This window comes from Neolamprologus brichardi, chromosome 6, assembly GCF_056152115.1.
Source record: "Neolamprologus brichardi isolate AB-2024 chromosome 6, ASM5615211v1, whole genome shotgun sequence".
NCBI classification, from domain to species: domain Eukaryota; kingdom Metazoa; phylum Chordata; class Actinopteri; order Cichliformes; family Cichlidae; genus Neolamprologus; species Neolamprologus brichardi.
In genome coordinates, this window is record NC_142109.1 from 11,530,185 (window position 1) to 11,556,998 (window position 26,814).

At 39.3% G+C, this 26,814-nt stretch overlaps 1 protein-coding gene across 4 annotated transcripts; it reads left to right on the forward strand.

The window, feature by feature from the left end:
- The first annotated feature begins 633 nt into the window (after positions 1–633).
- prom1b (prominin 1 b) lies at positions 634–25,668 on the forward strand. Of its 4 annotated transcripts, XM_006796083.3 has the most exons (28): positions 634–1,212; positions 10,827–10,888; positions 11,362–11,388; positions 11,485–11,690; positions 13,712–13,832; positions 13,930–13,993; positions 14,093–14,182; positions 14,530–14,553; positions 14,780–14,997; positions 15,090–15,164; positions 15,264–15,327; positions 15,489–15,497; positions 15,613–15,772; positions 16,010–16,162; positions 16,540–16,663; positions 16,781–16,884; positions 17,017–17,101; positions 17,194–17,340; positions 17,697–17,768; positions 18,252–18,344; positions 19,039–19,056; positions 19,253–19,306; positions 19,420–19,500; positions 20,234–20,302; positions 20,531–20,620; positions 22,424–22,539; positions 24,416–24,450; positions 24,536–25,668. In XM_006796083.3, the coding sequence occupies exons 1-27, from the start codon at positions 942–944 to the stop codon at positions 24,435–24,437; spliced, it is 2,619 nt and encodes an 872-aa protein (XP_006796146.1). In that variant the 5' UTR covers positions 634–941; the 3' UTR covers positions 24,438–24,450; positions 24,536–25,668. The 4 variants fall into 4 exon arrangements, 2 of the variants coding, with proteins under 2 accessions (XP_006796146.1, XP_087697806.1); XR_015719121.1 differs by lacking the exons at positions 14,530–14,553; positions 19,039–19,056 and adding an exon at positions 23,247–23,345; XR_015719122.1 differs by lacking the exons at positions 14,530–14,553; positions 15,489–15,497; positions 19,039–19,056 and adding an exon at positions 23,247–23,345.
- The last annotated feature ends 1,146 nt before the right edge of the window (positions 25,669–26,814 follow it).

A 26,814-nucleotide genomic window follows, 5' to 3' on the forward strand; every position in this document is an offset into this window, starting at 1 on the left:
TTCTGAACTTCTGAATCATGCAAAGCTACTTTAGCAGGCTCAGACTAAATGTATCAAGCTTGAAACATGTTCATAAACAAAAATATCTCCCCATGAACCAAACCCTTCAAAATGATGATTGTTGGATCAACTGCAGGGTCAAAAAGGGTTATGTAAAAGCTCAAAATTTATACCAGTTGCGTTATTGGCTCAGATGTTGGAAGCAGAATTAATTTTAATTCCTGAGAGAAAAAGAACACAAACCAAAGTCAAATAGTAAGACATTACTATGAATAGCAGAGGCAAGATTTATGATTTTTTTTTTTAAAAAACACTTGTTTTTATTCACTCATTTTGTTATTTTTAGTTAACAAAAATCTCCACACCTCGTTATATTTTACTGTATTGACTCTGTCCTGGACAAACAAACAGCCTGCTTAAATCCACCTTTTGGTTTCCTGCTGTGAAGTCAGCGGGCCTGCTCAGCTGACTCTGTGAACCTCTGCTTGAACAGTACACCTGGGGATGAGAGAGAGAGAGAGAGAGGGTGACAGGTGGCTGGTCAGAGCGGTGTCGCGCGCCACAGATGCTCCCGACCAGCTTTCAAACGCGCGCGAGCGTGCTCGAGCCTTTTACGTGCACGCGAGATTAGGCTGCTCGCAGGACGAAGCCGGTGTGAGTGTGTGAGCGCTCGTCTTCGGCCGCCGGAGCCCCGGGAAGATGTCGGTGATGACTCCGTACCGGGAAACCCGTAGCTAACGGCTGCTACTCCTGCGACCATTGGATGTTGTTTTTAAAACTTTTCCTTAGGACGGTTGTTTTTGCGGTGTGGGGATAAAAAAAAAAAAAACACCCGGAGGGACAGGTGTCACCCCCCCCTTCTCCCTCCAGTTTTGTGTTTCTTTTCCCCCTCATACTTTTTTTTTTTTTTTTTTGGAAACCGAGTAGGACCTTTGGGAGCCATGCTGTGGACACGCTGGCTCGTGCTGCTGCTCTGCTGGGGGGCCACAGGCAGCGAGCAGCAGGCGGATGAGAGGGGTGCGGTACCGGCTGAGGTCCGGTCGGACTCCCGCAGAGAGCGCTCACCTCCGCCGGTGGAGCCGCTGGATTTTGGGTTTGTACCCGCGGCGGTTTACGACACCCACGCTTATTACGAGCCAGGGAGCATGGGGATCCTCTTCCATATGGTCCACGCGTTTCTCTACATCCTTCAGCCGAACCCCTTTCCCAAAGGTGAGATTACCGACACCTCCCCATCCGTGTTTCCTATTCCCAGGACGTTGTATACCACCGCTTGTAACGCGTGGCCTAGTTCAACTTCAACGTTAGTGCGGCTCGAACAGGTGCGACCAATCACATTTAATTAGGCTACCTGAGGAGAAAGTTCAGCAAGTATTTTTAGCACCCGGTTTATTATCTGTTATTTACAGCAGCAGAACTCGTTATGACCACAAACTTGACTCAACCTTACTTGTCATCCAGATGCTGCTGTACAGATGCTCAGTATACATATGTTTATGCATATCTGTCTATATATGAAATAGAAGTGCACGGTCCATTTAAGTAAGAAGTGCATTACTTGTCAGTGTAATCACAGGATTTTTAAAGGCACGTCACAATCACAGGACATGAGACAGAGATACTTTGTGTGCACTAAATGTGCAATTGTTGTGGAAAAGTGTACAATTGAGAATGTGTGTATGCAGGGTTTCTCTTGGCTTAAAGCAGGCTTTCAGGGATGAAACTCTATTAGTCTGCATATGAATAAGCTAATTAGTTTGCATAACCTTACTTACGAGAAAAATCCACAGACATCTATTATTTTTATCCATTTGAAAATCAAATAAATGTTTTCTGATTGGGTAAATTCAACCACATAAAAAAAAAATCATTATAAATAGATACAGCTATATTAAACATATATTTTTACATGAAATAAAAATATTGATATGCATTTCAATATTAAAGCAAGTAAGTAAAAAAGAAAAAAAGTGGACCATTGTTTTTTCATTTAAAGGTCTGGGTCCACACAAGCTATGATTAATGTGAGAATCTAAAAATATATATATATCCTGATTAAACAAAGACATTTATTTTTAGACTTTGATTCTCCTCACTGCCCATACTGATGCCATGATCTGTTTTGAGGCATTGAACGTCAGGCAGCTCACAAATCACTGACTTGGCTTAGAGGTTGGGGACCTGACTGGACTGTTGTACGTCATAAACCAAATGGCAAAGTCCAAATAAACAGTAATAACCTCAACAAGGCTGCTGTGACACGAGTTATTTGTGCTGTGCTGCTGTGTCTGTAACCCTAAACCCAGAGGTAAACCTGTGCCATGTCATCATTATCTAATTTTAACACTGCTGCCCCCCCCCCCCCCCCCAAAAAAGGGGGGTGGTATGCCGTGATGATATGCGATTGTTGAGCAGCTTAAAGGGATCCATAGCTGTCATAAGTCATGAATGATCTCCTGCAAGCCCATGCTCCAGGTGATTCATAGGTGATCACAGGATCAATAAAAACAATGTATGTTGCTCTGTTGTCTTTGTGATGAAGGCCAGTAATCCAGTGATCACATCCCATTAAAACAGTTTGTTTATGTGTTGTATGTATGTGCAACTATGGGTGGTTACGTTGGTGGATGACACACAGCAATTGGATTGAAGGTTTTAAGTTGCTGCCATTTCGGTGTCCAGGGTTAGGGCTGCTGGCTGGCTAATCAATTAGCAGATCTGCGATTAAGGGAAGCTTTCCCAGTCACCTGCATCACAGCATAATACCTTAATCTGCTGCACCATATGCTGCTATTCTATTCCAGTATGACTCACTATCACACACACACAGGTAGCCCACCTGGATGCCACATCATCTCTCCGTACGTATGTGTATAAATGCTTTACACGACCTGAGCCTCGCAGACAGTGGCAGGTGCATGTGTTCATTTGTGGTGAATGCAACACTGTCAAGCAAAACTGTTATGAACATTAAATCAGAAGAAGGTGCCATATATATGTTTTGTTCATTTGCTTCTAAAGCTTCCAATTTCAAGCTTACAGTAGGAAAATTATTTAACACGTAAATATATTTCTAAAGGAAATTCTCACAAGATGTCTGTAACAACCCATCCAGCCCACACATGCAATGAAATCAAACCATAGACATACATAAATTATGTGTAATAATGAGAAATGACAGAGAAAAAGACAAAAGTCATGACACCAGCTGAAATTTGTCAGTACTTACATAAATGATATTGATTGGCCACCTGGTTCAATCCTGTCTGAAGGCCCATAAAAAACTGTCTCATTACTAAGGTATCATACAAGAAATATGTCATTATGGGTAAAACTAATGAGCTCTCTCAGTGAGCACTGTTGGGGCTGTAATCAGGAAGTGAAAAGAACATAATTTCACTATGAAATTGCCATGACCAGCTACTCCCTGCAAGATTTGGGACAGAAGAGTGAAAACAAATATCAGAAGAGTTGTCTATGAGCCAAGGACCACTTGTGGAGGGCTACAAAAAGACCTGGAATCAGCAGGTACAATTGTTTCAAGGAAAGCAATAAGTAATGCACTTGACTGCCATGGCTTGTATGCACACTCACCTTGCAATACTCCATTGGCAAAGAAAAGGCATGCTGAAGCATGTATGCAGAACAACATTTTGACAAGCCTGTAAAATACTGGGAGAGTATAGTCTGGTCAGATTAGACTACGATTGATATCACTCGAGGCCATAATACACAATGTTCAGAGGTTAAAAGGCAGTGCGTATCACCCCAGAAACACCATACCAACAGTGATGTTTGGAGGTGGGAGTATCACAGTGTATGGCCGTTTTCCAGCCTATGGCACTAGCACACTTCATCTAATTGAAAGAAGGATGAATGGAAAAATGTGATGAGACATTCTTGATAAAAATCTGCTTCCGTCTACCAGGATGATGAAGATGAAATGACATTTCAGAACATTTGAAAGAACATTTTAGGAAGCAATGATCACAAACACAGCCATGAAACTCTCAGCTGGTTTCAGAGGAAGAAAACAAAGCTACTAGAATGACCCAGCCAATCTATAGAAACAAGTAAATCTCAGAGTTCATAGAATGGGACCACGAAACCTCCAGGATTTGAGGACTGGCTGTAGGGAAGAACTGGCTAGAATCACACCCGAGCAATGCATGCGGCTAGTTTCTCCATACATCGTGAAGCTGTGATCACCAACAAAGGGTTTAGTACGAAGTATTAAATACATTTCAGTAAACACTTTTTCCTGTGTTGTTTCTCATTATTACATGTAACTTAATTTATAGACATCTACAGCTTGATTTCCTTGCATGTGTGGATTGGATGGGTTGTTACCGACATTAGGTGATTATTTCATGTCAATATCACCTTTAGAAATATATTTACTTAGAAATTTACCGATGTGTTCAATAATTTTACCCACTGTAAATGCTTTACACATCCTGATCCTCTGAGGTAGTGACCAGTGCATGTGTTTGTTTCTGGTGGTTGCAAAACAGTCAAGCAAAGCTGCTATAATCCCTAAATCAAGAGAAGGTTCATAAAATACATATTTTTAAGTCTCCACGAAATATTTTCTCATAAGAAACGATAATTGAATAATTGCATCTTCCTTTATCCTTAAAAAAACATATTAACTGATGTCATGATATGCAGATAACCTTGATATTTAAACCTAAAAATGCGAGAAAAAAAAAATATAATATGGTTATATTAATTGTAATATTATAAATAAATAATCCAGTGGTGTTGCTTGAATTCCAGAATCCCTTCCATCTTCCTTCACTGAAATTTGAATGACATTAGTTTTTACAAATCAAAAGAGAGACAAAACATAAAAGAACTTTAAAATACATTTTATTGATTTTATTGGTTTTTATTTTTTTACATTTCTATGGACTTGAGAGATACTGATAGTTTTACTCCCATCTGGGTTAGTTGAGGGTAGTCTAATTTTTGGTATTATCGATCCCTACATTCAGATAAATTGCTTTTAACATAAGTTATGAACTAGGCTAATTTCATTAGCCTTTTGTATATTTTTTTCATGTACTAATAGAAGGAAGTAATAAAAATAATGTGCTGAGAGGCTGAACAAGTTTGTCCTAAACAAAATAAAGTCCTAATAAACATAAAAATTTATGTTGACCTGAGAAACGTGTTTTTCACATACTTGGATATGTCATGACATTAAGTTGAAGTAATACAGTTGTGTAGTGTTTTGTGGTCTTTCCACATGCAAACACCTTTTATGTTTGCACAGCTACATTTAAAGACTGTAGCACATCTGCTGTGTGGTCAAAAGAAACACCACATGTGATCTGAGTTTAAAGTTATTTGAAAAAATGAATTATTAGTAGTAGTATCTGTAAAGCTTATACGTTTAATTTTTTTAAATAAAATACTGGCAAGTATTTCCCTATATTTTTCCAAAGTGAGAATTGCCAGGAAAGCAAGGGGTGGGAATCAGTCTGGGTATGAATGCATTGTGATACAGCAATGGGACTGAAAAAGCTGAATCCAAAGAGTAAGAGGTGTGGTAAACATTGTATAACTAACTGTATAACAACTGAAAAGAAAAAAAAAAACCTCTTAAAATGCCAAAAGTATTTTTCAACTGTGTGGGGTAATCAGTCTGTTCACTGAGTGAGGCAGCTGAATTAATTTGATTTATTGGCAATCTGATTCACTGATTCACTTCCTCCTGCTGCCTGCTTGTTCTTCGCCTCCGTTCAGAACAGTTGACAACTTTTTGAGTAAGTTTACATTGTTCCATGGAGTCCTGCACTAAACTCTATGTGTCCGTGTTTTCTGTTGTGCTGCAGTGCATGCTTATGTGCTCAGCTTAGATGCGGTCATCGTTAGTTGTTGCAGAGGTGGCAAGTTTGTGTTCGGCTGCAGTGTTAAAGATGAGATTTGTCAGGTCTGTCAGAACATTGAAAATTAATCAGTAAAGAGTTAATCAGTGTAATGTGGCACAGTTATCAGACTGTGTCCAAATCCCCATAAATCCCCTCACTTTGTAAATTTCATTTATTTTTGGCGATTCCAGCATAACTGTTTGCATATGAGTGTTAGCAGAGAATAAAACATGTGTGCTTAGGTTCAGCGGGGTATCAGCATTTCCTGACACTGGGTTTCCTCTGGGACTCACTCATCCCTTTTTCCACTAACAGTGAAGAAGCATTTTGGGCTCTTTCACTGAGTGTGGAGGCAGCGTCTTATCCCTCTGATACACACAGGCTGGATTAGAGGATTAGCATCCACAGGCTAATGCTAACACTGTCCTGCTACCACTGCTGCAGATGGCATTGTCACACACACACACTCACAACTTTGGGTAAATACATGCACAGGCGTGTGCACACACAAATACCGAAAGTGGGTCATAGTCCTGGTGTTTGTCTACTTGCCTTAATTACTGTGATTGGTTGTGGGAATGTTTACCAAGTGTCTTAAATTAGATCACTCTGAAGAGGAACTCGCACATTTTGGAGAATGAAATTATTTAAAATCCTGCATTTTAGCATCTGAGACTGTAGGCACATTTTCTGCAGTTTTTGCACGCCTCTTTATGTATATTAACAGAATTAATTATTTCCAAGCACCGTGTTTGTGAATATTAGCTGATGTTCTTATCTTTGAATGTTTGGGCAGCTGGATATCGACAACTATTTAAATAAATTAGCTTTGTTTTTAACTTTTCTTTTAAGGCCATCCATTTTCTTGACTTCTCATCTAATTCTGTAACACAAGAAGCAACCTTTAGAACAAGCCTTTTGAAGGGCTAGCATACACACAGAGACTGACAACCATTGATGTGATGATTCACACCTATGGCCAGTTTATAATCACCAATGCAAGTCTTTGATCAGTGGGAGGAAATCAGCTTTTATTCATAATTTCACTTGATAATTGAATTCATCAAGGAAATGTTGAGTAATGCATTTGAAATTCAAATTCTTTGTCTTCATTTCTCATCTCTTCAAATGTGAATCTGAAACAGGTCTGAGTGTGTTGTACAAAAGCATAAAAAGACATGGCACATAATCCTCTTAGTAGTTTTGCTGTAGCAAACAGTTGGCTCTGACTTCCTTCAGTGTCTCATGCTGACATGAAGTACAGTGCTTAATGGATCGTGTAACACTCATTAAAACCCATCATTTATTGAAAGTAACAAAAGTTCTCTGTTTTTGGAAGATCTTATATCACGATAGCGACACCTTTTCCATTGCAACCCAGGCACCGATGCACTTATATGCAGTAAATGAGCGCTTTTGAATTTCAGGGATTCAAAAGGAAAAGAAATTGAATCAAGTCAGCGTCTGTCTATATGTTCGCTCTTGGTAGCTGCTAATATTGGAAGCAGTTGTTCCTAAAGTGGGGGTTGGTCAGGATGAAGGAGTCGGATGATAAATCTTGGAGGAAAAGACAAGAAAACGTGGTTGGGACTGATTACATTTCTTATTGCAGATTTCCACTATAGTTGTCTTATTCACCAAAGCAAAAGTATATAATACTAACAAGCGATTGACGAGCTTGGATTGCTTTAGATGGCTAAATTTAAAAACCCTCTGATAAAAAATAAAAAAACTTTCATACAAAATGGTGAGTCTATTATTTTGTTAACTGCAACACAAAGGCAAACACTTATGAATAGAAACTGACTAATATAGTCGTTAAATGTATGATTCATGCATGCAAATGTCTCCTAAAAGCATCAGAGGTGGTGGTTGGGTTGCATAAGGTTTTGCCCACATCTTCCAGTAATCTCTCAGAGCAGGTCAGTGTAGAGGATTGTGTTTACCTACATTTACAGATTACAGTAAGATGGTTGTAAATTCTGATTTGTAGATCAGATTAGCTAACTAGAGGGTTTATTTTTAGATTTTTATTTTTATTATAATTTGTTTTTGATCTTACCTGTGTCTTTCTTGCAGTTCTGATGCACAACTGCCTTTATAGTGTAAGAAAAACACTCAGGCCAGGCTGGGATTTATTGAAATGTCTTTAATTAAAAACAAAATATTCAGTAACTACACTAAACCAATCAAAAGATTCTCTCACAAGACAGTAAAAGCAAGAAAATGGTAATTTTTCTATTTATATTTGCTCATTTAAAAAAAAAAAAGAGTTGTTTTCCTCGGGGACTACTGAGGTTGTATGAGATCATGTTGGGCAGTGGTCTGTTCATCCTTTTAGGTATAAGTCTGATGCTTGTTTATCCCTTCTCTTCCTTTCATTTCCCGTAGGTAGCTCCTATACTGGGTCACTGAACTAAGCTGTGTAAGCTTAACTGCCCTCAGTGGCTAATGCTAACTAAGTAGCTGAGCAACAGCAGGTGGCACTGACCCTACTGTGAGGTGCTCATATGGTGCATCTGCAGAGTTAACCAGTAAAGATGTCTTCACACTATGTGACAAGCCGGTCAATGTTAGCAGCATTTTCACAGAGATTAGAGAAACAGAAATGCGAGTCCCCTCCCACCACGAGCAGAAACACAGTATTGGGTACTGAGAGGATTATCTGCGTGGTTACAAAAGAAAAGCACACATCACTGTTACTTTTGTTTGACTGAGCAGAAATGTTCAGGAAGTCTGAAAATGCAAGAAGAAAAAGACAGTTTGTTGCCAGTCAACAAAAATAAATGCATAAAAAAATTAATTTAAACACAAAAAACAAAGTGTTCTGTTCAGTAATCTGGAAGATCTGTTCCTTTGTTTTGATAGTACTCAATACAAGATCTAGGATAAGGTAGCTAATTGATTTGTTGATTCATAATTAACTCTGTCAAAAAATTTCCAGCACGAAATGTTAAACATTCTCTGATGTGGATGGATTTGCTGCTTTTTTGTGTGTGTGTGTAATTCTCCGTGTAAAGAAACTGCCTCAGACTCACAAAAGTAATTTTCTGACATGTGATCAATTAAATCTGCTATGAAAACAGACATTATTGCACACTTTCCACGGGAAAGAAAGAGAAATTAAATGTTTGTACAAACAGAAGGTTAAAAACCATGTAGACACTGTGAAGTGCACTTTATCACCTCACCTGATGATCAGCAGGTGTGCAAGCAGAAGCTGGAACCAGAATCTGTGTGTGTGTGTGTGTGTGTGTGTGTGTGTGTGCGTGTGCGTGCGTGCGTGCGTGCGTGAGAGAGAGAGACATCTATTTGCTAAACTGGTCTCCATCTGCTTGTTGTGTGCAGTGGCACATGACACGGTACTAATCTGAGAAGCTCTGCTGTGAGATAATATTAAGTTAAAAGACAGGAAAAAAAGGGAAAAGGTACATCTATAACATGATTGGAATTAAGTTGGATACTTTTCTTTTTGGGAAAATAAACAACTTTGCCAACATTATGTTGACCTTATAATAGTTTTCTTTAAAAAATGCTTTTTGTTAACTAAAATAAAAACTAGATTTTTCTGGTAAAAATAGCAAACAGTGTTGTGCACTAACAACAAAGTAAAAGTAGTGGAAATGCTCTCGCTTTTAGTTTCAGCCCACCCGGCACAAGGACTGATTTTTAGTCCGATTTTTTTTAATCACTTAATGAGTCTTCACCCAAATTATGCTCAAGATCGTATTTTTGTTGTTTCCTAGGAGCTTGTCACCATTTTCACAAGAACCACTCCTCCTCCTAGAGTACTGGTCAGATTTTAGTGAAACGAGATATGACTGTTTACAGGACTCCTTCACTTCTCAGTAGATTTTAATTCTCATTAGTTTGTGCAATACTAGAAAAACATAACTTTCTTCTGTACTTCACATATTAGGGTTGCCTGGGAGTTGTACTGGATCATGAGCTACTATGTGATTGAAATGTATCAGCACAGCATGCCGAACAAGGCCCAGATGCAAATGTCTACCGAGATTTGAGATCTCTAGACGAATGACAGTCAGCTGCTTTCATAAAGTGTTGTTTTGTTTTCTATTGTACTCTGTATGTCTAATAGGTTGCCCATAATAATCACCTGTCATATTAGAATAATTAAAGACTAAACCCTACACTGAAAAGAATACAAACTAAACCCGCTCTGGAGACTGTCTGGAAACAAAAACTTTAAACAGAAATAAAAACTAATAAGAAAAATGCAAAACTATAATAATGCCGTTTGAGTGTTTGAGTTAAATAATGTGTGTAAACGACATTTGTATCTTTTTGAAGTGTGACCCAAAAAAAGAAATTGTGAACTACTGATTTAATGTGAGAAATCTGGCAAACAAACGCTGTAAAGTCATTTAATTGTACAACTTCAAATAACCTCTGCTGAGTTTTCAAATACAGTATTTTGATGTGAGTGTATTGGAACGCTTGGATGTGATTGTATCTATACGTGGCACAGATATCCTGCTTTTAATGCTGTCAAATAGGCATACATGTAATATGTATGTGTGAGCTTGTGTCCATAGAAGCATATCGTAATCATCTTTTACATGCTGAGTAACACTGCTGTGAGTCACAGTGCAGGTAGGCTTAGCGCTGGCTGACCTATATACAGTAAACACAGACAGCTGGACTGAACTGAAGTCACTGGTGACAAACTACACAATTCAAACAGCTCCCGTTAAAAACACTAAAACACGGTCTCAGTGCCGTCCTCTCCTCGGAAATTAAAAAACGATCCCACGTAATCCGCGTTGTCTGCTTGTGAGCACATAAATGGATTCTTTTTTACCCTCTCCAAATTTGCTTGTCATCACATACCTGCCTGTAAATCACTGAAACACAGCATCTCCACTGTGCGGCAGTTTTTCTGTATGTAAGCACTCGTCTGTATGTGTGTGTTCTTTTTTTTTTTTGCAGATCTCATTGTCAAAGTCATTCAGCAAAACATGGGTGGAATCAAAATAGAGGAATGGAGAAAGGTATGTTAAGTGTTAAAATTACTGGCAAATGGTAATGAACTGGTTCTTTTATAGTGCTTTTCTATTCTACTTGAATACTGAGAGCACTTTATAAAACATGCCTCATTCATACAAGCACTTGTTTTTTACACTGAAGTGCTTTATAACTTTCCCATGATGAATGGATCAGGGTTCAGTATCTGAATTTTATACTTACACAAAACAATTGACCAGCGTATGAAAAAACATGTTTTGTGTCTCACTTTAAAGTTTATTAGTTTTATGTTTGGATAATTTTAATAAAATTAAAATATCACTTCACAGCAAGAACCACAAAGTGACTGTGTCACATCATGAAAAACTTTATTCATTTAGAAATGAGGATTCTCCTTTTTTTAATCCCTCTGTTGTCACATTGACCTGGTTTGCACGTCTTCTTTTTGTTCATGCTTGTTTGATTCCTGCACACCTCCACATCTGGTTTGGTGCTCCAGCCAGAAAACGTCGTCTTGTTGCTGCAGGTAAACTCCTCTCAACACAGCTTTCACTGCATATCTCTGTCAAAAGTAAAGGGCAGAGAGCAGATTGATAACTGGGTGAATGCTCTCCTCCCGCAGTGGATCCAGTACGAGTCCGGATTTCTCATATGTGCAACCTTCGGCGTCGTGTTTGTGGTCCTTATCCCCGTCATAGCTATGTGCTTCTGCATGTGTCGATGCTGTGATAACTGTGGAGGGGAGATGCATCAGAGACAGAGGAAAAATGCAGACTGTCACAGAGGTTTCTATACCGCCTCGCTGGTTGCTACAACCATCTTCATCATGTGAGTCGTCATTCCTCTTCTTCACAGTTTTTATCATTATCAGTCTGCTATACTCCAAAATGAGGATGATTTTAATGACACTGGTTCTCCTCTACTTTGATTTCTGTATCGCGAAGTACCTGTAAGATTTCACCTTCTGTGGTGATTTGTTATTTTTGCATATTTGTCACACATCCACACTTCAGATCATCAAAGACATTTTGATGATTAAAAATTATCACAGTAACCAGAATAAACACAAAATGCAGATTTTAAATGATTCTTTCAATTTTTAAGGGAAAAAGCTATCCAAACCTACCTGGCCCTATGCGAAAAAATCATTACCCCCTTTGCTCCAATTAATCACATTTGAGTATAATTTCATTAGTCATTTCCAGCTATGATTATTGCCAGACCTGCTGAATCATGAAATCATTTAAACACTTGTTTAAAGCACCTGTTTTTGATACGACTGTGTAAACATTAGACAATTTTAATTTTATTGTTGTAATTTTAATATGTTTGTCTCTTTTGTAAATGAGACATTGAGTCTCAATGGGACTACCTGCATAAATAGAGGTTAAATAGAAATAAACAGAATCTGTCTGACAAAGTGAAGTAGACTAAAACATCTGAAAAAGCAACACATCATACCACGATCTAAAGAAACTCAAAAACAGCTGAAAAACAAAGTCATTGACATATGTCAGTCAATGAACAGATGGAAACTGCATCTACAAGCCTGATTGCTCATTTCTGCTTTTGTTATCTGTTGAAGTTCAGGGTCTGGTTGCTGGGCTGAGGTCAGCATTCAGTCAGCTTTATAGCGTCACTCTGGGTTCTTGGCTAGCTTAGCATTAGCATGCTGTCTGTGCAGGTGCTTGCAAGGAGCCGAAGTTGTGTTGGCAGCATAATGCATTTTTTTTTTCTGACCTGGATGCAGTTTCCACTTTACCATCGTGCTCTTGTCCTTTTGTGTAGTAAAACTAAATGTAATGCCTATATCCAGGCTGTAGACCGTACCACTATCTTCCATCTCCGGCACACAAACTGAAATTAGCTGATTGAAGTGCAACTGAAACCGATAAATGGTATTGATAGGCAAACAGACTAACAATTCCAAAGAATTTGACTACTGGGAACCAGTTCTTGTACAGAACTGGTTCTCGATTCCCATCCCTGCCAGCAAGCTCACCTCTGAATGGCTCAAAAATCATATAAGAGGCCATTTATGCTTGAAAACCCTCAGATGTGACCAAATCAAACAATTAAATAAAGAAGGGTGGGCCAAATTCCTCCACAGTGATGTGAAAGACCCATTGCCATTTATCACAAACACTTGATTGCAGCTCTTGCTGCCAAAGGTGGCACAACCAGTTATTAGGCTTAGGGGTCAAATTACATGGTGCCAGGTAGGTTTGGATAGCTTTCTTCACTGCATATGAACCCAAAACTTTACACAAGTTATCTGTTTTCTCAAATAGATTACAACCTACAAGCTAAAAGACTATCAGGTGTCATGCCAGACTATTAGTTAAAATTAGTTACGACTTAAAATTATGAACAAAAATGCTCCTGAAAGCAGTCTGACCAAAAAGTTAACAACCCTTGTAATAATGAACAGATCTCAGCAGGTCAATGTTGGCACCACAGATTTACACGTATAATTTTTCACATATGTAAAAATGCTTGCCTTTATGTGGGGTAAAAAAAAAAAACTCCAATAACTTTATTTGCTCATATGCAGAGAGCATGCGGAGTACCTGCTCTGTAAAACTAATAAGGTGTTTTTGCAGTGAATCAAAGTGAATTCTAACCACATAATCCTAATGCTTAGCTTCACTTTGCATGTTTAGCTTGTACACTCAGCAGTACAGTTTTTCTTACATCACTAACTGTGGAGGGCAGAGTTGAATCTTCAGTGAGCAAGAATTAAAACTCATAATGCAGGAGTCCCCATTATGTAGCTGTGCTGCTCTCTGCTGTTAAAGTGTGGTCACTGCACTGCTCTTCTCCTAATCGATCCTGCATGTGTTTTTCAGTGTGGGTGTTCTCATTGCTCTCGCCGCAAACCACAACATCAGCTCACAGGTCAAAAGCACTCGGCGGCTCATTAACACCAACATGAGAGACCTGAAGACGTTCGCTAACAACACGCCTGCAGTATGTCCTCACAATAACCCTGTTTATTTTTGAAAAAACAAAAGCCAATAATATAACATAACCAATATCTATTAATACTGTGTGTCTCCTGCTGCAGCAAGTCGATTACCTGACAGCCCAGTACACCACAGCCAAGAACAAAGTCCTGTCAGACCTCGACAGTAAGCTCGACCCTGCATGTTTGCACACAGTGTTTGTCTTATATCTCTCACTTTACATAACTGTGCTGAACTTTCTGACCTTTCTCTGCTTCCTCACAGACATTGGCCCTTTGCTGGGGGGTAGGATCCACATTCAGCTGGAGAAATCAGTGATTCCTTCGCTGGACACCGCCCTGCGTATGGCAGGAGGTAACGTCTCTGTATAAACCTCCCGTTGAGATTACACAACTCGGACGGAGACTCACAAACCAGTGTGCAAGTTCTTAAACAAAACTCAGTTGTTCTTTTTAAAAGATGTACTGTAATACACGTACAATTTTCAATTTTATAGCAAATTTAAGTTTCTAATAAAATCAGGAGTTTTTTAAGTAGTTGCTACGGTTACATCTAATGACTGCCATTTAAATGCCACAACTTCTCTTGTGGGTTTAATACTAAAGACAGTCTTTAAGGAAAAGTCCTCACCATTTTATTTTCATTTCTTTTTCTTTCTTTTTTCCCCTCTATGATTCTCTCACATTTTCTTTTGTCTAAAGCAAAAATTGAGAGTGCCATCAAAGGTAAAGTGAGCTGAGTGGGACTCAGTGGTGCAGTGTTCGTGGCTGTGTCTGCAAAAGTGTTAGAAGCAGATGGTGATTCTGAACCTTTGTGTTAAGTTGGAAACAGTTTTTTGTTATAGTTTTCCTCTGTGGGTTGTGCCTCTGTGGTCAGTGTAAAAAAGCCCAGCACGCTGTTGTCTCAAGAAAAGATAGTTTCACTGTGTGTCATATTTCTTGTTGTTTGTAGCCATGCGGGAGACCAAAGAGGCCCTGGAGAACGTCAGCTCATCCTTGGAGGTGCTGCAGGACGGGGTGGGGAAGCTTCAGGCCAGCCTGTCAGGAGAGCGTGCCTCTCTGTCCAACACCCTGTCCGACCCCGCCTGCACGAACGGAGCTGTGTCGCATACCTGTAGCACCATTCGCTCCACACTGTCCCAGCTGGGAATCAATGCTGACTTCTCCAAGGTGATAAGAAGCAATATGCCATCTAATACTGGAACATTTTAACCGTGAGAAATATTTCCAGGTTTACTCTGCTTCTTTTTCCTGTCTGTCAGATCCCAGATGTTAATCATGCCTTGGCCAATGTCAATACTGTCCTGAAAACAGATTTCAGCAACATTGTACAAAAGGTTAGTGGCCGTCTCTCACTCATCATCATCATCTTGTCCATGCTAAAACTTTTTGTCTCACCTGCCATCTTTCTTTTCTCTTATTCTGTTCATCTACAGGGTTACGCATCCTTTAACGACACACCAAGACTGGTTAAAGAGCAAACAAAAAACATTGTTGCAGGTGTGTGTGTGTGTGTGTGTGTGTGTGTGTGTGTGTGTGTGTGTGTGTGTGTGTGTGTGTGAGCTAGAGCTCTGTTTTGTAAATGAGATAAGAGTGAGTACAAAGTGTTTCATGTTCTTCTTTCATCTCTGTCTGCATACTTGTGGATGATGAAACTGCAGCTCTGCCTCGTAAGTTTTTCTCTTCTGTGTCAGACACATTATCCCTTTTTCACTTCACCTTAAAACCCCCAGCCTTCCAGTTTATTTCTGTCTGACTTATTTATTGTTGCAATTGTGTTTGTAGGAGTAAAGGGGATGCTGGATAAGATTGGTGCAGAGATCACCGGCTTCTCCAAGATGTTCCCCGTGGAAGCTTCTCTGGCAAATTTCACCATTTTCCTAAATGAAAGACACAAAGCTATTGAGTCCTATTACCCCCAAATCGATCAGATGGATTTTTACAGGTTTGTGTGTTTTTCTTTAAAAATCTATTAAGAAAATGTGAGGATGTTAAAACGTCATAGATAGAAACAAGACTGTTAAGGTTCAGCTCTAGTTATAACACATGGTCCTTCTCACTGCTTTTAAAAAATAAATAAATAAAAAGAACCAAACTAGTTGCACAGCTTGTGAGAAATAATCTCACTCTAGGTTACAATGAATTAGGTTAAAGTGGGTAAACCTCTCTGTCTAACCTTCAGGTGGATCGCCTGCGTGGCGGTGCTCTGCATGGTCGTCTTGGTTATGGCTTTTAACATCCTCGGCCTGCTGTGTGGTAACTGTGGCTACGACAAGCAAGCTAGCCCGACCACCCGCGGCTGCCTGTCGAACACTGGGGGAAACCTGCTGATGGCGTAGGTTTCCATCACAACACTCACTCACCTGAAGGCATCACTCAGGGATCTTTTTTTCAGGGTGGAGTTCAAACTGTAAAAGTGGCTGTGATCCATTTAGCTTACAGTCATATAACAAAGGAAGCATTATAAACACTGAGTAAAGGTTTACTTTACAAAAAATAAAGTCTCACAATAGTGTTCTTCAAATAAGATTAAATTTAACAGTAAATGCATGAAATAATTATAGAAACGTCTCAAGTTCAGAGAGTTTCCTCACATTAATACTGGTTTTATCAAAAGTGGACCCTTACGGGATTATCTCTTGTGATATATGGTGGGAAATAACAGCAAAAATATTATTTTTGTCTCTCAGAGTCTGTTTTTTACTCTTGCAGTGGTGTTGGCTTCTCGTTTATCTTTGCCTGGGTGCTGATGGTCATCGTTACCACCCTGTTTGTTGTCGGGGGCAACGTGGAAAAGCTGATATGTGAACCTCTGGCTAACAGACAGCTGTTTAAGGTGTTAACTCTCTTTTGTATTTTATTTTTATTCTTCTGGAGATTTTATTATTTTCACCTTTTATCTGAGCCGTAAAATGGACAACACTGCTTTCTTAAACTGTGTGTGTGTCTGTAGATCATTGATACGCCGTTCCTGGTCCATCCTGAAAAGAGGAACTTCCTTCCTGGGATGCTTTTCCAGAATCCAAATATTGATTTAACTCTAGGCGGCATGTACAGGTAACATTTAAGTTATCACGAAAAAGTACTAAATCCATTTTTCTAGTTGTTTTTGTAAGAAACTCATTACCTGTAGTTAAGCAGAAAACATCACAGCACTGTGTTGGTGATGATCATGGTTTTGTCTCACAGGGAGTGCTATGACAACAACGGTCTGTATCACGCTCTACAGTTGGAGACCATGTTCAACATTAACTCCTTCCTCAACAGAACAGTGGTAAGAGCTATGTTACTGTATGTCACCATTACAGGTGCATTGATGGCAGAAGGTGAATGGTAGTTTGACTTTACACGTGTGTTTCACAATAGTACAACAGGGACCTGGCCAAAGTGTTTGATAGTGTGCAGGTGGACCTGCAGGGCATCACGCTGCTGGAGCAGGCTGGCAGAGACAACCTCATCAACTTTGCCAACTCTGGAATTGGACAGATTGACTTTCAGGTTTATCTCACTGAGGTGAGCTGTGTGCATCTGTGGTTGTGTTTATGTTGAATGGCACGATGCACACTGTTTACTTCCTTTATATCTGTGCACAAAAAGCCCTTCACTCCGCTTACATGCGCATACACTCAGTAAAAATTATTTCCATCATTCTGCTAATTTTATTTTTCTTGTTTAATGTAAAATATTTTGAATACAATCATAACATCTCCCAGTTTTGTTAATATGCATAAATAAAATGCATTTAATTTGAAACAGTGATTCTGGAACTTTAAAAGCTATCCCTAATAAAAATACCCCCACCCCCAAACAAACCTTAACGAAAACCTTTTATACTAACCATCTTTCATGTGTGAATTCCTGGTTTTTAGGTAAATAAAGGAGTCACTCTAATAGATCTGCTGTCCTTCTGTAGCGACCTGGAGGGTCAGGCTGACCAGCTGGTGAGTCATTAATGTCTGCACATGTGTTGTAGATCAGCATCAACACATTGTACGCATGCACGGTTACAGCCTTTTGTAGAGCAGTGGCAGTCAGAGGTCCCACTATTGCTCTCTTATGGATCCAAAACAGGCCTATATGGTGAAAAACTATTAGCCACGATGTCACAGTTGGTTAAAATTATGAACACTTGAGCTGCTGAATTAGTCAGGTTCTCACCACAGACCTAAAGTGAATCTTCACATCTGTCTAAATGATCTGATTAAAAGTGGATTTTTTAATTTCATCTTCATGAAGGATGGCACATCTCTGGCAGTACTTGACTTTGCATGTGCCCTTGTAGTGAAACTTATAATAAAACAATGACAAAATATTTGTTCTCAGTTACGTGAAAGACTCAAAATCTATTCTACATTTTCATGGGAACCTAAACAATATACATCTGTAATAACATATTGTATCCTTAAAACTGTGTTTGTTTACAGCCACGTGGTGCTCTGGAGAACGCACTGAGAGGCCATGCCAGCAGCATTAGATTCATTCACCGAGAACAGGTGGTGCCACTGGAGCAAGCAATGGTAATCAACTAACCACAGCACAAATACAAACAGCACTATTAACAGTTCAACACTTATTTCTCATAGCTTGGATAAGCTGATAGATAGAGGTCTTATTTTATATATTCAGCTACCAAGACGATGAAGATCACCTGTTTATTTTTCTTTAGCAGTGTCCTAGATGAACAGAGGATTTTGAATTGAGGCTTTTTTTATTTCAGGCATCACAACAAAAAACTTTAATTTTTTACCCAGTTTTGGGTAAAATTAAAATCATTTTGATCCCATTACTGAAACAAACTGTCAGTGGTTGAGCCAAAAACATATACCCACAGGGTTGAGGAGGTGAAGATAATAGTATTTGAGTTAGTATGAAGCAGTGACTCTCATGTAAAAAAACAACAGCACGTATTTCAGCAGCGTCTCACCCCACATAGAAGGAGAACCTGTGAGTTGGCCTAGCAAAGGAAAGCTGGTGGCAAGTGGCCTAGGGAGGATTTGCACATCTGCACATACTGAATGAGGCAAACGTGTAGCATTACACCCAAGCTTTTTTTTTTTTTTACCATTATTTAATAGGGAAATAGTAGTAATTACGTAATCTTAATGAACAGAGGATGTCTTCAGGGACAAAACACATCTACATGGTCTGTTTTTTTGCTCTGTTCCTTAGTGTTCCTTCTTTTTGTTCTTTTCTTTCATAATGTGGTGACAGAAATATGTCAGAGCACGGGTAAGCTGCTGTTGATGTGCAGCACTGTGACAGTGATTTATTTTCTTTTTTTGTGTGTGTTGTCTTAGCAACATCCTTCATGTTGTGACAGCGGTGGCGTGATGTGATTGATGAATGTGTATCTGTAAATAAGAAGGGAGTTGTGCGTGTGTCTGTTTCACCGTGGGACTGCTTGTGCTTTAATCTTCTCACACAGAGTACGCTGCAACAGAGTATCAAACAGCTGCAGAAGACATCCAACGACCTGCCAGTAAATACTAAAACTATTGTAATAGACCACAGATAGCAGTGTAAAAAGTTATTTCCTTAGCAACCTATCCACATTTCGTGAACTAATTTCTTTTGTTTTTTTCTCTCTCTGAGGTCAAAGTCACAAATGTCCTGAGCGCCATTGATGCAGCAGAGTATCTCCTCACTCATAATGCCTCCCACGTGGTGAAGCAGGTACATCGATTAGGGCTTCAACATAACATGGTGACATGGAGCATCAAAAGATAAATGTTGAACACACAGCAAAAAGCTCTTTAAGCATGCCACAACAGGCTGCAAACTTCCCATTATGCACTGGGAATTTGTGCTCCACTCCTGTCTTCTCTCAGGGGTTTTTACACCAACACTCACATCATTAAATTGTGCCAAAGTGTGCGTTTTGTCTTTGTGTCCTTATGGTCTCCTTTTTCTCTCTTTTTTTCTTTCCCCTCATCCCCCTCTCTGATTCTTCTGGAGATTTCTTCCTGTTAAAAGGGAGTTTTTACTTCCTACTGTTGCCAAATGCTTGCTCATAGAGGGGTTGTATGATTGTTGTGATATTCCATCTGTCATTGTAGGGTCTTTGCTTTATAATCGTAAGGGCTCTGAGGCGACTGGTGTTGTGATTTTGTTCTCTGGTAGCAAACGTGTTGCCTCAGAATAAAGACGACTTGTTTTTCTGTAGCTTATTAGAGTCCCATTGTAAGCAGACTGATTACATTATAATAAATATTTTTTGTGTTTGCAATCCAAACTTAATTCACTGGCCAAGAACGTCATTATCGTAGTGCTCAAAACAGGTTCCATTTTAAAGAAAAGTTTATAAAGAGCTAATCTTGATCCAACAGGGAAACGAACTCCAGAGCTTGAAATCTCAATCGTGATCATAGTGAGTACTCATAAGTGTTTTTCATTTTTTTGGTTGTAGGAAACAAAGGCGTATGTGCAGAGCTTGGTGGGATACTTCAAACAGTACACAGAATGGGTTAAAAACTCTGTGAGTACTCTGCCATTTTTCTCTGTTGTTTTCTTCAGTGTCTTTGTAGAAAATTTGCAGTATAGTAAATCCTTCCTCTGCCTCTTCTGATTATCTGAGTCAGTGTTTAATTTAGTTTTAGTGTTTAAGTTTTAGTATGGTTTAAGAACTGCTGGTTTAATTTGAAGTTAATGAATAAATTTGGATTCTGAAGAGAGATCAGCCAGCATGTGTGTTTTTATCCTACAGCTAACTGCAGAGGTGGCCCAGTGTAAACCCATCAGCAACATTGTGGACAGTATGGAAATAGTAGGATGCAGCTTCATAATCGACTCACTGGTAAGATGTCATTGTGGTTACCTGTATGTGTGGATGTGTGCTGAGTATTTTCCCAGCTGTTTGCACAGTGCATGTACCTTAATGTACCAAACACTGAGATTAAATAAAGCCTGTTTTGTGTCTGGGCTGGGGATTTACACACACACATGGATTCTTCAGTGTTTTCACTCCTGACCCTGAGGAGTTATAAAGGTTTATGTTTTTATACTTGCTGTATATCAAGCATGCGACTTCCTGAGAGTTTAATGAGCCCAAACAGGCCAAAGACTGTGAGCAATATAAACAGGATTTTAATGTATGCACTGCCTGCAGCTACTGTACATTTAGATGCTTTGTGTGTGCATGTGTGTGTGTCTGTGTGCACGGTGCACACATTTTTTAGGCTTCTGTCCGTGAAATTCAGCTGCAAAAACGTGTGACATTAGCAGTACTACAACAAGTATATTTATTATTAATTCATTGGTCCATGATGTTATTATGTCTTTAAAAGTCACAGTCCTGACATTTCATTCAGTGATGATTACAAATAAAAAGTCCCCTGATTTAAGAGTTGTTGCATATTAACAAGTACCTTAGCTCAAGCATTTACAATTACTCTTTTAGTCTACTTTAAACTTGTACATCAGTACATTTCTGAGGTAAACAAGTTTTTATGGGACTCTCTACAGCCCTAAAAAATTAAATACACCCTTACTTCTTCAAAAGGAATTAAGGCCAGATGCTGCCAGATGCTGCTACTCACTGTTAATCACTTGATTCACTGATCATCAGCAAGTCTGAAGATCATTACAAAGGCAGACATTTTGGTAGTTTGTTGGTCTAGATGTTACAGGTGTTGTGTTAACACACATCTGGATATTCAGATGTGTGTTAACACAATGCTGCAATCTCTCAGGAATGGATGTCCCAGCAAACTCACACTCAAGTCAGGCTCAGAAGGACTGAAAGTAATCCAAGAGCTACATCTCAGACTCTAAAGGCCTCAGTTCATGATATTCAGATTAGAAAAAGACTGAGTAAGTGTGACTTCCTTAGGAAGGGTTGCAGGACAAAACCTCTTACCTCTAAAATGATCATGCCAGCACAATGAGGTTTGCAAAGTAACATCTGAACAAACCACAAGACTTCTGGAACAATGTCCTCTGGACTCCTGAGATCAAAGTGAAAGTATTTAATGCACATTTGATGAAAACCAAACACAGCAGCACAAACACCTCATAACGGTGGAGGATGGATGATGAATTGGGTTTGTTTTGGAGCCACGGGAACTGGGCATCTTCCACTTTCTGTGTGAAAGATAAAGCTGGACTCAAACTTCTCACACAGAGTCCTGTGTTATCGGGCCAAAATTCCCAATAAATTCATACAGGAAAAGTATCAAGTTATTGATGCTGAAGATGGTTCTACAAGTTATGGACTGAAAGGGTGTACTTAGTTTTTCACAGGACTGTACTGTGTTACAATAATGTTAGAATATTATGAAGCAGGTGGACCATAAATGATAATAATCGATAAAATAGTGGTTTCGTTATCTTATTATAACCTCCACACAATGTCCCGCTTAACATTATTTTTATTCAATTGCAATGTTTCAGTCTTTGCAACTTTTGTCAGGTACAGAGAAACAGGTACAGCCATTGTACCAAATATGAGTTCTTATTATACCCACATTAATATCAAGATTTGAAATCTTTTTGACAGTGTTTTAGCACTAACAATCTAAAAAAAATCAGTGTTTAGTTAAAAGTAACAGCAATGAATGAAATCTAATAAGATGTGATTACTGGTACTTTTATTTTCCAGAACACATTCTGGTTTGGTCTCGGCAGCTGCTGCGTCCTGCTCATCCCCAGCATCATCTTCTCTGTCAAACTGGCCAAGTATTACAGAAGGATGGACACAGAGGACGTCTTTGAAGAGTGAGTCCAAACCTTCCTCATTATCCTCCTGGGTTTTTTTCTGATGTAAATCAAAGCCAAATTCATTAATAATTTTCTTTCCTTTTCTCTGTCCATTATTCCTTTTCACGGACACGGATTCTCCTCGTATTTTCTCCTTGTGTTGTATCCGCTCACTCCAGCTCCTCTTACCCATGGCTTGTTGCACTTTAAAATCGATAATTCACGCACTTTCTCATCTTCTCCCACACACTTACTCGCTTTTTGGAACGGGACTGTTCAGCTTCGAATCTCTTGAGCTTTTTCACTCTTTCTTCTGAAATCACGAGCTCGGCATTTTAGCTCTTAACATGGACTTTCCCATCACTGCTCGCGCTTTCTTTCTTTCCGATGCGAGCGTCGCTCTCTGTGGATCACTCCATCCCTGTCACTTTCACAGGAGTCTTCCCCTTTCTCACCTGCCCCTCCCCTCGTTCTTCTCTTGCAGTATGGCTAATACAGGTAATCACGGTGAACAGGTGTGTGATATCCATGGAAACCTTGCCATCAGGTACGAGCCGCGTGGAGCTAAATCTGACTTGCATGCTGGAGTGTTAATTGGTGGAGGGATATTTGGAGTCCTGTGAGCGTAAATTTTTATTTACCACATATAGTGTCCCTGTGTGTGTGTGTGTGTGTGTGTGTGTGTGTGTGTGTGTGTGTGTGTGTGTGCGTGCGCGTGCATTCAGCTCTCCCTATTGTGACACTCTGACTCGGTTCCCTCGGGCCTCTGCCCCCCCGAGCTACTCAGTCTGGTGACCCACTGGAACTCTCTCCCTGCTGATGAGGTATTGACGATCACTGATGACTCCACTAACCCTTACAGCTACGCTAACAACCAGCCATGTAAGACTATCCAGCATCCCACCATCACCCCGCTGATTTCACTTTGACAAAAACATCCTTCTTTTTCCTGACTTCCCTCTGATCTTCTTCATCCTTCATCCATCACTGCATTCAAACATCAGAGCCCACTGAAATGAAGTTTTCTGTGATGGAGGTAACTGCTTATATCCACATGATACTGCCACGTGTCAGGCATCCAGATTGTGCCTCAATTAGATCAGTTTTCATCCTTGGATATATGCAGTGTTCAGTCAAAGCTGCACAGGAAGAGAGAAAAATATTTGCTTTTGTGTTTGAAGCGTTGTTGTGTTCTCCAGTTAAAGGAAAATGAGCCTCAACAGGACAAAACAGAAGAAACCTAATGCTACACTATTTTTCTGAAACATTTTTCTTGTGTTAAGACCAAAAATGAATCAATCTATTATTTGGGAAAAAAAACAACAAGAAAATCATTTTTTAGATTCCTGAAAGGTCCCTGGTTTAATCCTGGAAGGAGTCACGAACGCACGTACTCTGCATGCTTGATTTGTGTTTCCTTCTGAATAACAGAGCACCCAAAACTATTTTCAAACACTACAAAAATTTTGGAAAACTCATGTTTTCCCCACCAGTTGTGAAATAACAGTAAAGGCCCCAAAACACAAGTCCTGGCTTTGAATGTGTGCAGGTGAAAACCTCAAAGGAAAATAAATTAATAAATATTATTCTGTGTGTAACTCTTACATATTTCAGCTATAGAAATATGAATATAATTCCTGTATACCTGTGTACATGTTTACCCTCCAATCTTCAAAGATTTGTGGAAGTGATTCCGATTGTGTGGACCACAGGAAATCATTTGCTTTTTATAATCATCTACTATGTCATCCTCAATCATCCTCACCCTGTAACTTATAATAATAGCAATGACAGTAACAGTCACAAGGTGTCGCAACAGCTCCAGATGCTCTTCCTGATGATTTGAGGTTCCAGTCATTAACATAAAACATTACCTTTTCTTTTCCCTCCACAGTGGACAGGAGAACTGGAACTGATCTTCCCTTTGTGGTAAGCGCTCATCTGTATCTCTTCACATATTTCATACCTGACTCTTAGTGCACTTTATTTTTCTTAAAGCTTTCTTCTTTTCCAGGATCACCGGGCTGGTTAGGCTTCCGATTCAGATCTTTTAACACTTCCAAGGACAAAAGGGAAGAACAATCATGAACTCTGGGATGAAGGCGTCTTTCAGTAGTCCTTCAGGCCATTTGACAAAACCACTAATGCCAGCAAAATCCTATGAAGTGTTTTCTCGACCCCTTTACCATTTTATTATGTACACCAACAGCTGCATATTTAGCTGCATAGAGAATCAATTTGTACTTACATGATCAGTTTTAAACAAGGCAACACAAGTGTACAGTTTTTACACTTTCAAGTCTTTTGAAAGTTTTATATATTTTTTTGTTAAACTTTGTTTTATAACATGTAAGTAGGTTTTGTAGTAATAGCTTTCTTTTTCTCTGTGAATATTTGTAATATAGCTTACATAATTTGCATCAAACAGGTTGCACTTAGCAGGTGTTTATTTAAGGAATCGTTTCACAATTTGAAAAAAAAAGTAGCTACTCGCTTTCTTTCAGAGGGTTCGATGAGAGGTTTATGTGAAATTCAAGCAGCTGGAAAGCAAAAAGACGAAGAGAAAAACAAGCTAACACTTGTGCTACGTGCACTCTCAATAGTGCCCAAATTGGCAAAAGTAAAAAAGGGAGGAACCACCGTAACAGTTCAGCCAATAGGGGGAAAATGCCATTGCTAGGTAACAGAGTTATCATCAGAGTATGGTCACCGATGACCATGATGTCACTCACACAGTATAAAACATGGATGTAGCTTCCAGGTATGAAAAGTGAAGTCAACAAAGAAGCTGCATTGTTTTTATAAACCACCAGGGGGCCACACCTGTGGCTAAAAACACTGTAGAAGTCTCTGCTGAGTTCATGGGCTCTGTCTTATTTTGGGTTAATACTGACTAACAAGTTAAGTTCATTTTGTAAATCTTGGTCATGTTATGTTTCAGAAAGAAGGATTATCCAGGATCTGCTCACTGGCTTGCGATTGGTAAGTTGGTAGCCAGTGAGCGTGCAGTTTCAGTCAGACCCGCCCATGTGTCATCATATCTCGTTTTAAAATACGAATATGGAGACAGAGGCTTCAGGAAGGGAATTCAGAAAGCAGCAGGTGTCTGTGACCCCCCCCCCCCCCCCCCCCCCCCCCAAAAAAAAATACGGCAAAACATCGTATTGAGTGTAAAAGAATTTGTCGATATACTTCGTGCGATCAGAGGATCCACAGTTTTTAAATATTTGTAAAACTCGGCAGCTAGAAAGACGATGGTGGTCAAACGGTGGATCGTCTTTTCCAGTAAGTGCAAAACTTGCTTTGCTCAGTCTAAGCACATCACATTGTGAAAATTCAGGAGCTCTGCAGCCAAGCATGTAGTGTACATGTCATCCTTCATAGAAGTGGATTAGCTGAAATAATACACAAACCGAACAGCTGAACAGATCAGATTTATGAATAAATGTTGAAACAAGGACAAGTAATCCAGCTTTGATTTAGGCTGCAGAAAACTTCATCAAGTAGCCACCCATATATATCACCAGGAAACAAAAGCACACACCTCCTGTTGCTTCAGGTGAAACTGACACAGATCACATCTCTCATGGGAATCTACCAAACAGCTGTGCAGCTGTGTTTTTGACCAAAGAGTTGAATCAGCTTACATTCGGTGAGAATCTGTGTCTTTTCTAAGCATTTATGTGTCACAGCAGACTTTAGATATGTTTTGAGCTGTTTCCACACTTGATGTCCAAATCTCAGTTAACCTCACATAGCAGAAGTGCTAATATTCTCAGCTAACTCAAGACAAAAGCGAAAAAGGTATTGAATTATTCATTTAAGCAGCAAAGCGGCAGCTCTGCTCAGCTCAGTACATCCTTGAAACATGAAGACTGCGCAGTTTACTACAAAGTGTTACAAGCTATTAAATACACACATGTGCTTATTCTATTGAATCAGCTTTTATTTAACGAAATTTAATTAAGTTCCTGTTTATGTTGTTGTTTGTTCATAAAAACTGTATGTAGGCTGTCAACTTGTTTGATCAGCTTCAAAAGTTTGGTAAGTGCTGTTTTAACAGGATTTAAGGAGCGATGACACAAAATATCATGTTTCACCAGAATGTTAATGAGGGCCTGTTGCTTGTGTTGTCGAATAAAATTCCCAGAAGCCTCTGCAATATTAAAGGTCTGAAAAACACAACTGGGCTTGTGGTGAGGATGCAAATCTCTAAATAAAAACTCAAATCCAGTGTCGTCAGGTTTTTATTGCATAAACATTGTTCATAAATCGCAAGTTTCTAAATATAAA

Bases quoted from the DNA above. Each gene is read 5' to 3' on its own strand.
- prom1b (XM_006796083.3), top strand. From the start codon at position 942: ATGCTGTGGACACGCTGGCTCGTGCTGCTGCTCTGCTGGGGGGCCACA. The intron at 14,554-14,779 runs GTAAAGTGAGCT...TGTTGTTTGTAG, and splicing joins AATTGAGAGTGCCATCAAAG to CCATGCGGGAGACCAAAGAG. The intron at 16,664-16,780 runs GTGTTAACTCTC...GTGTGTCTGTAG, and splicing joins CTAACAGACAGCTGTTTAAG to ATCATTGATACGCCGTTCCT.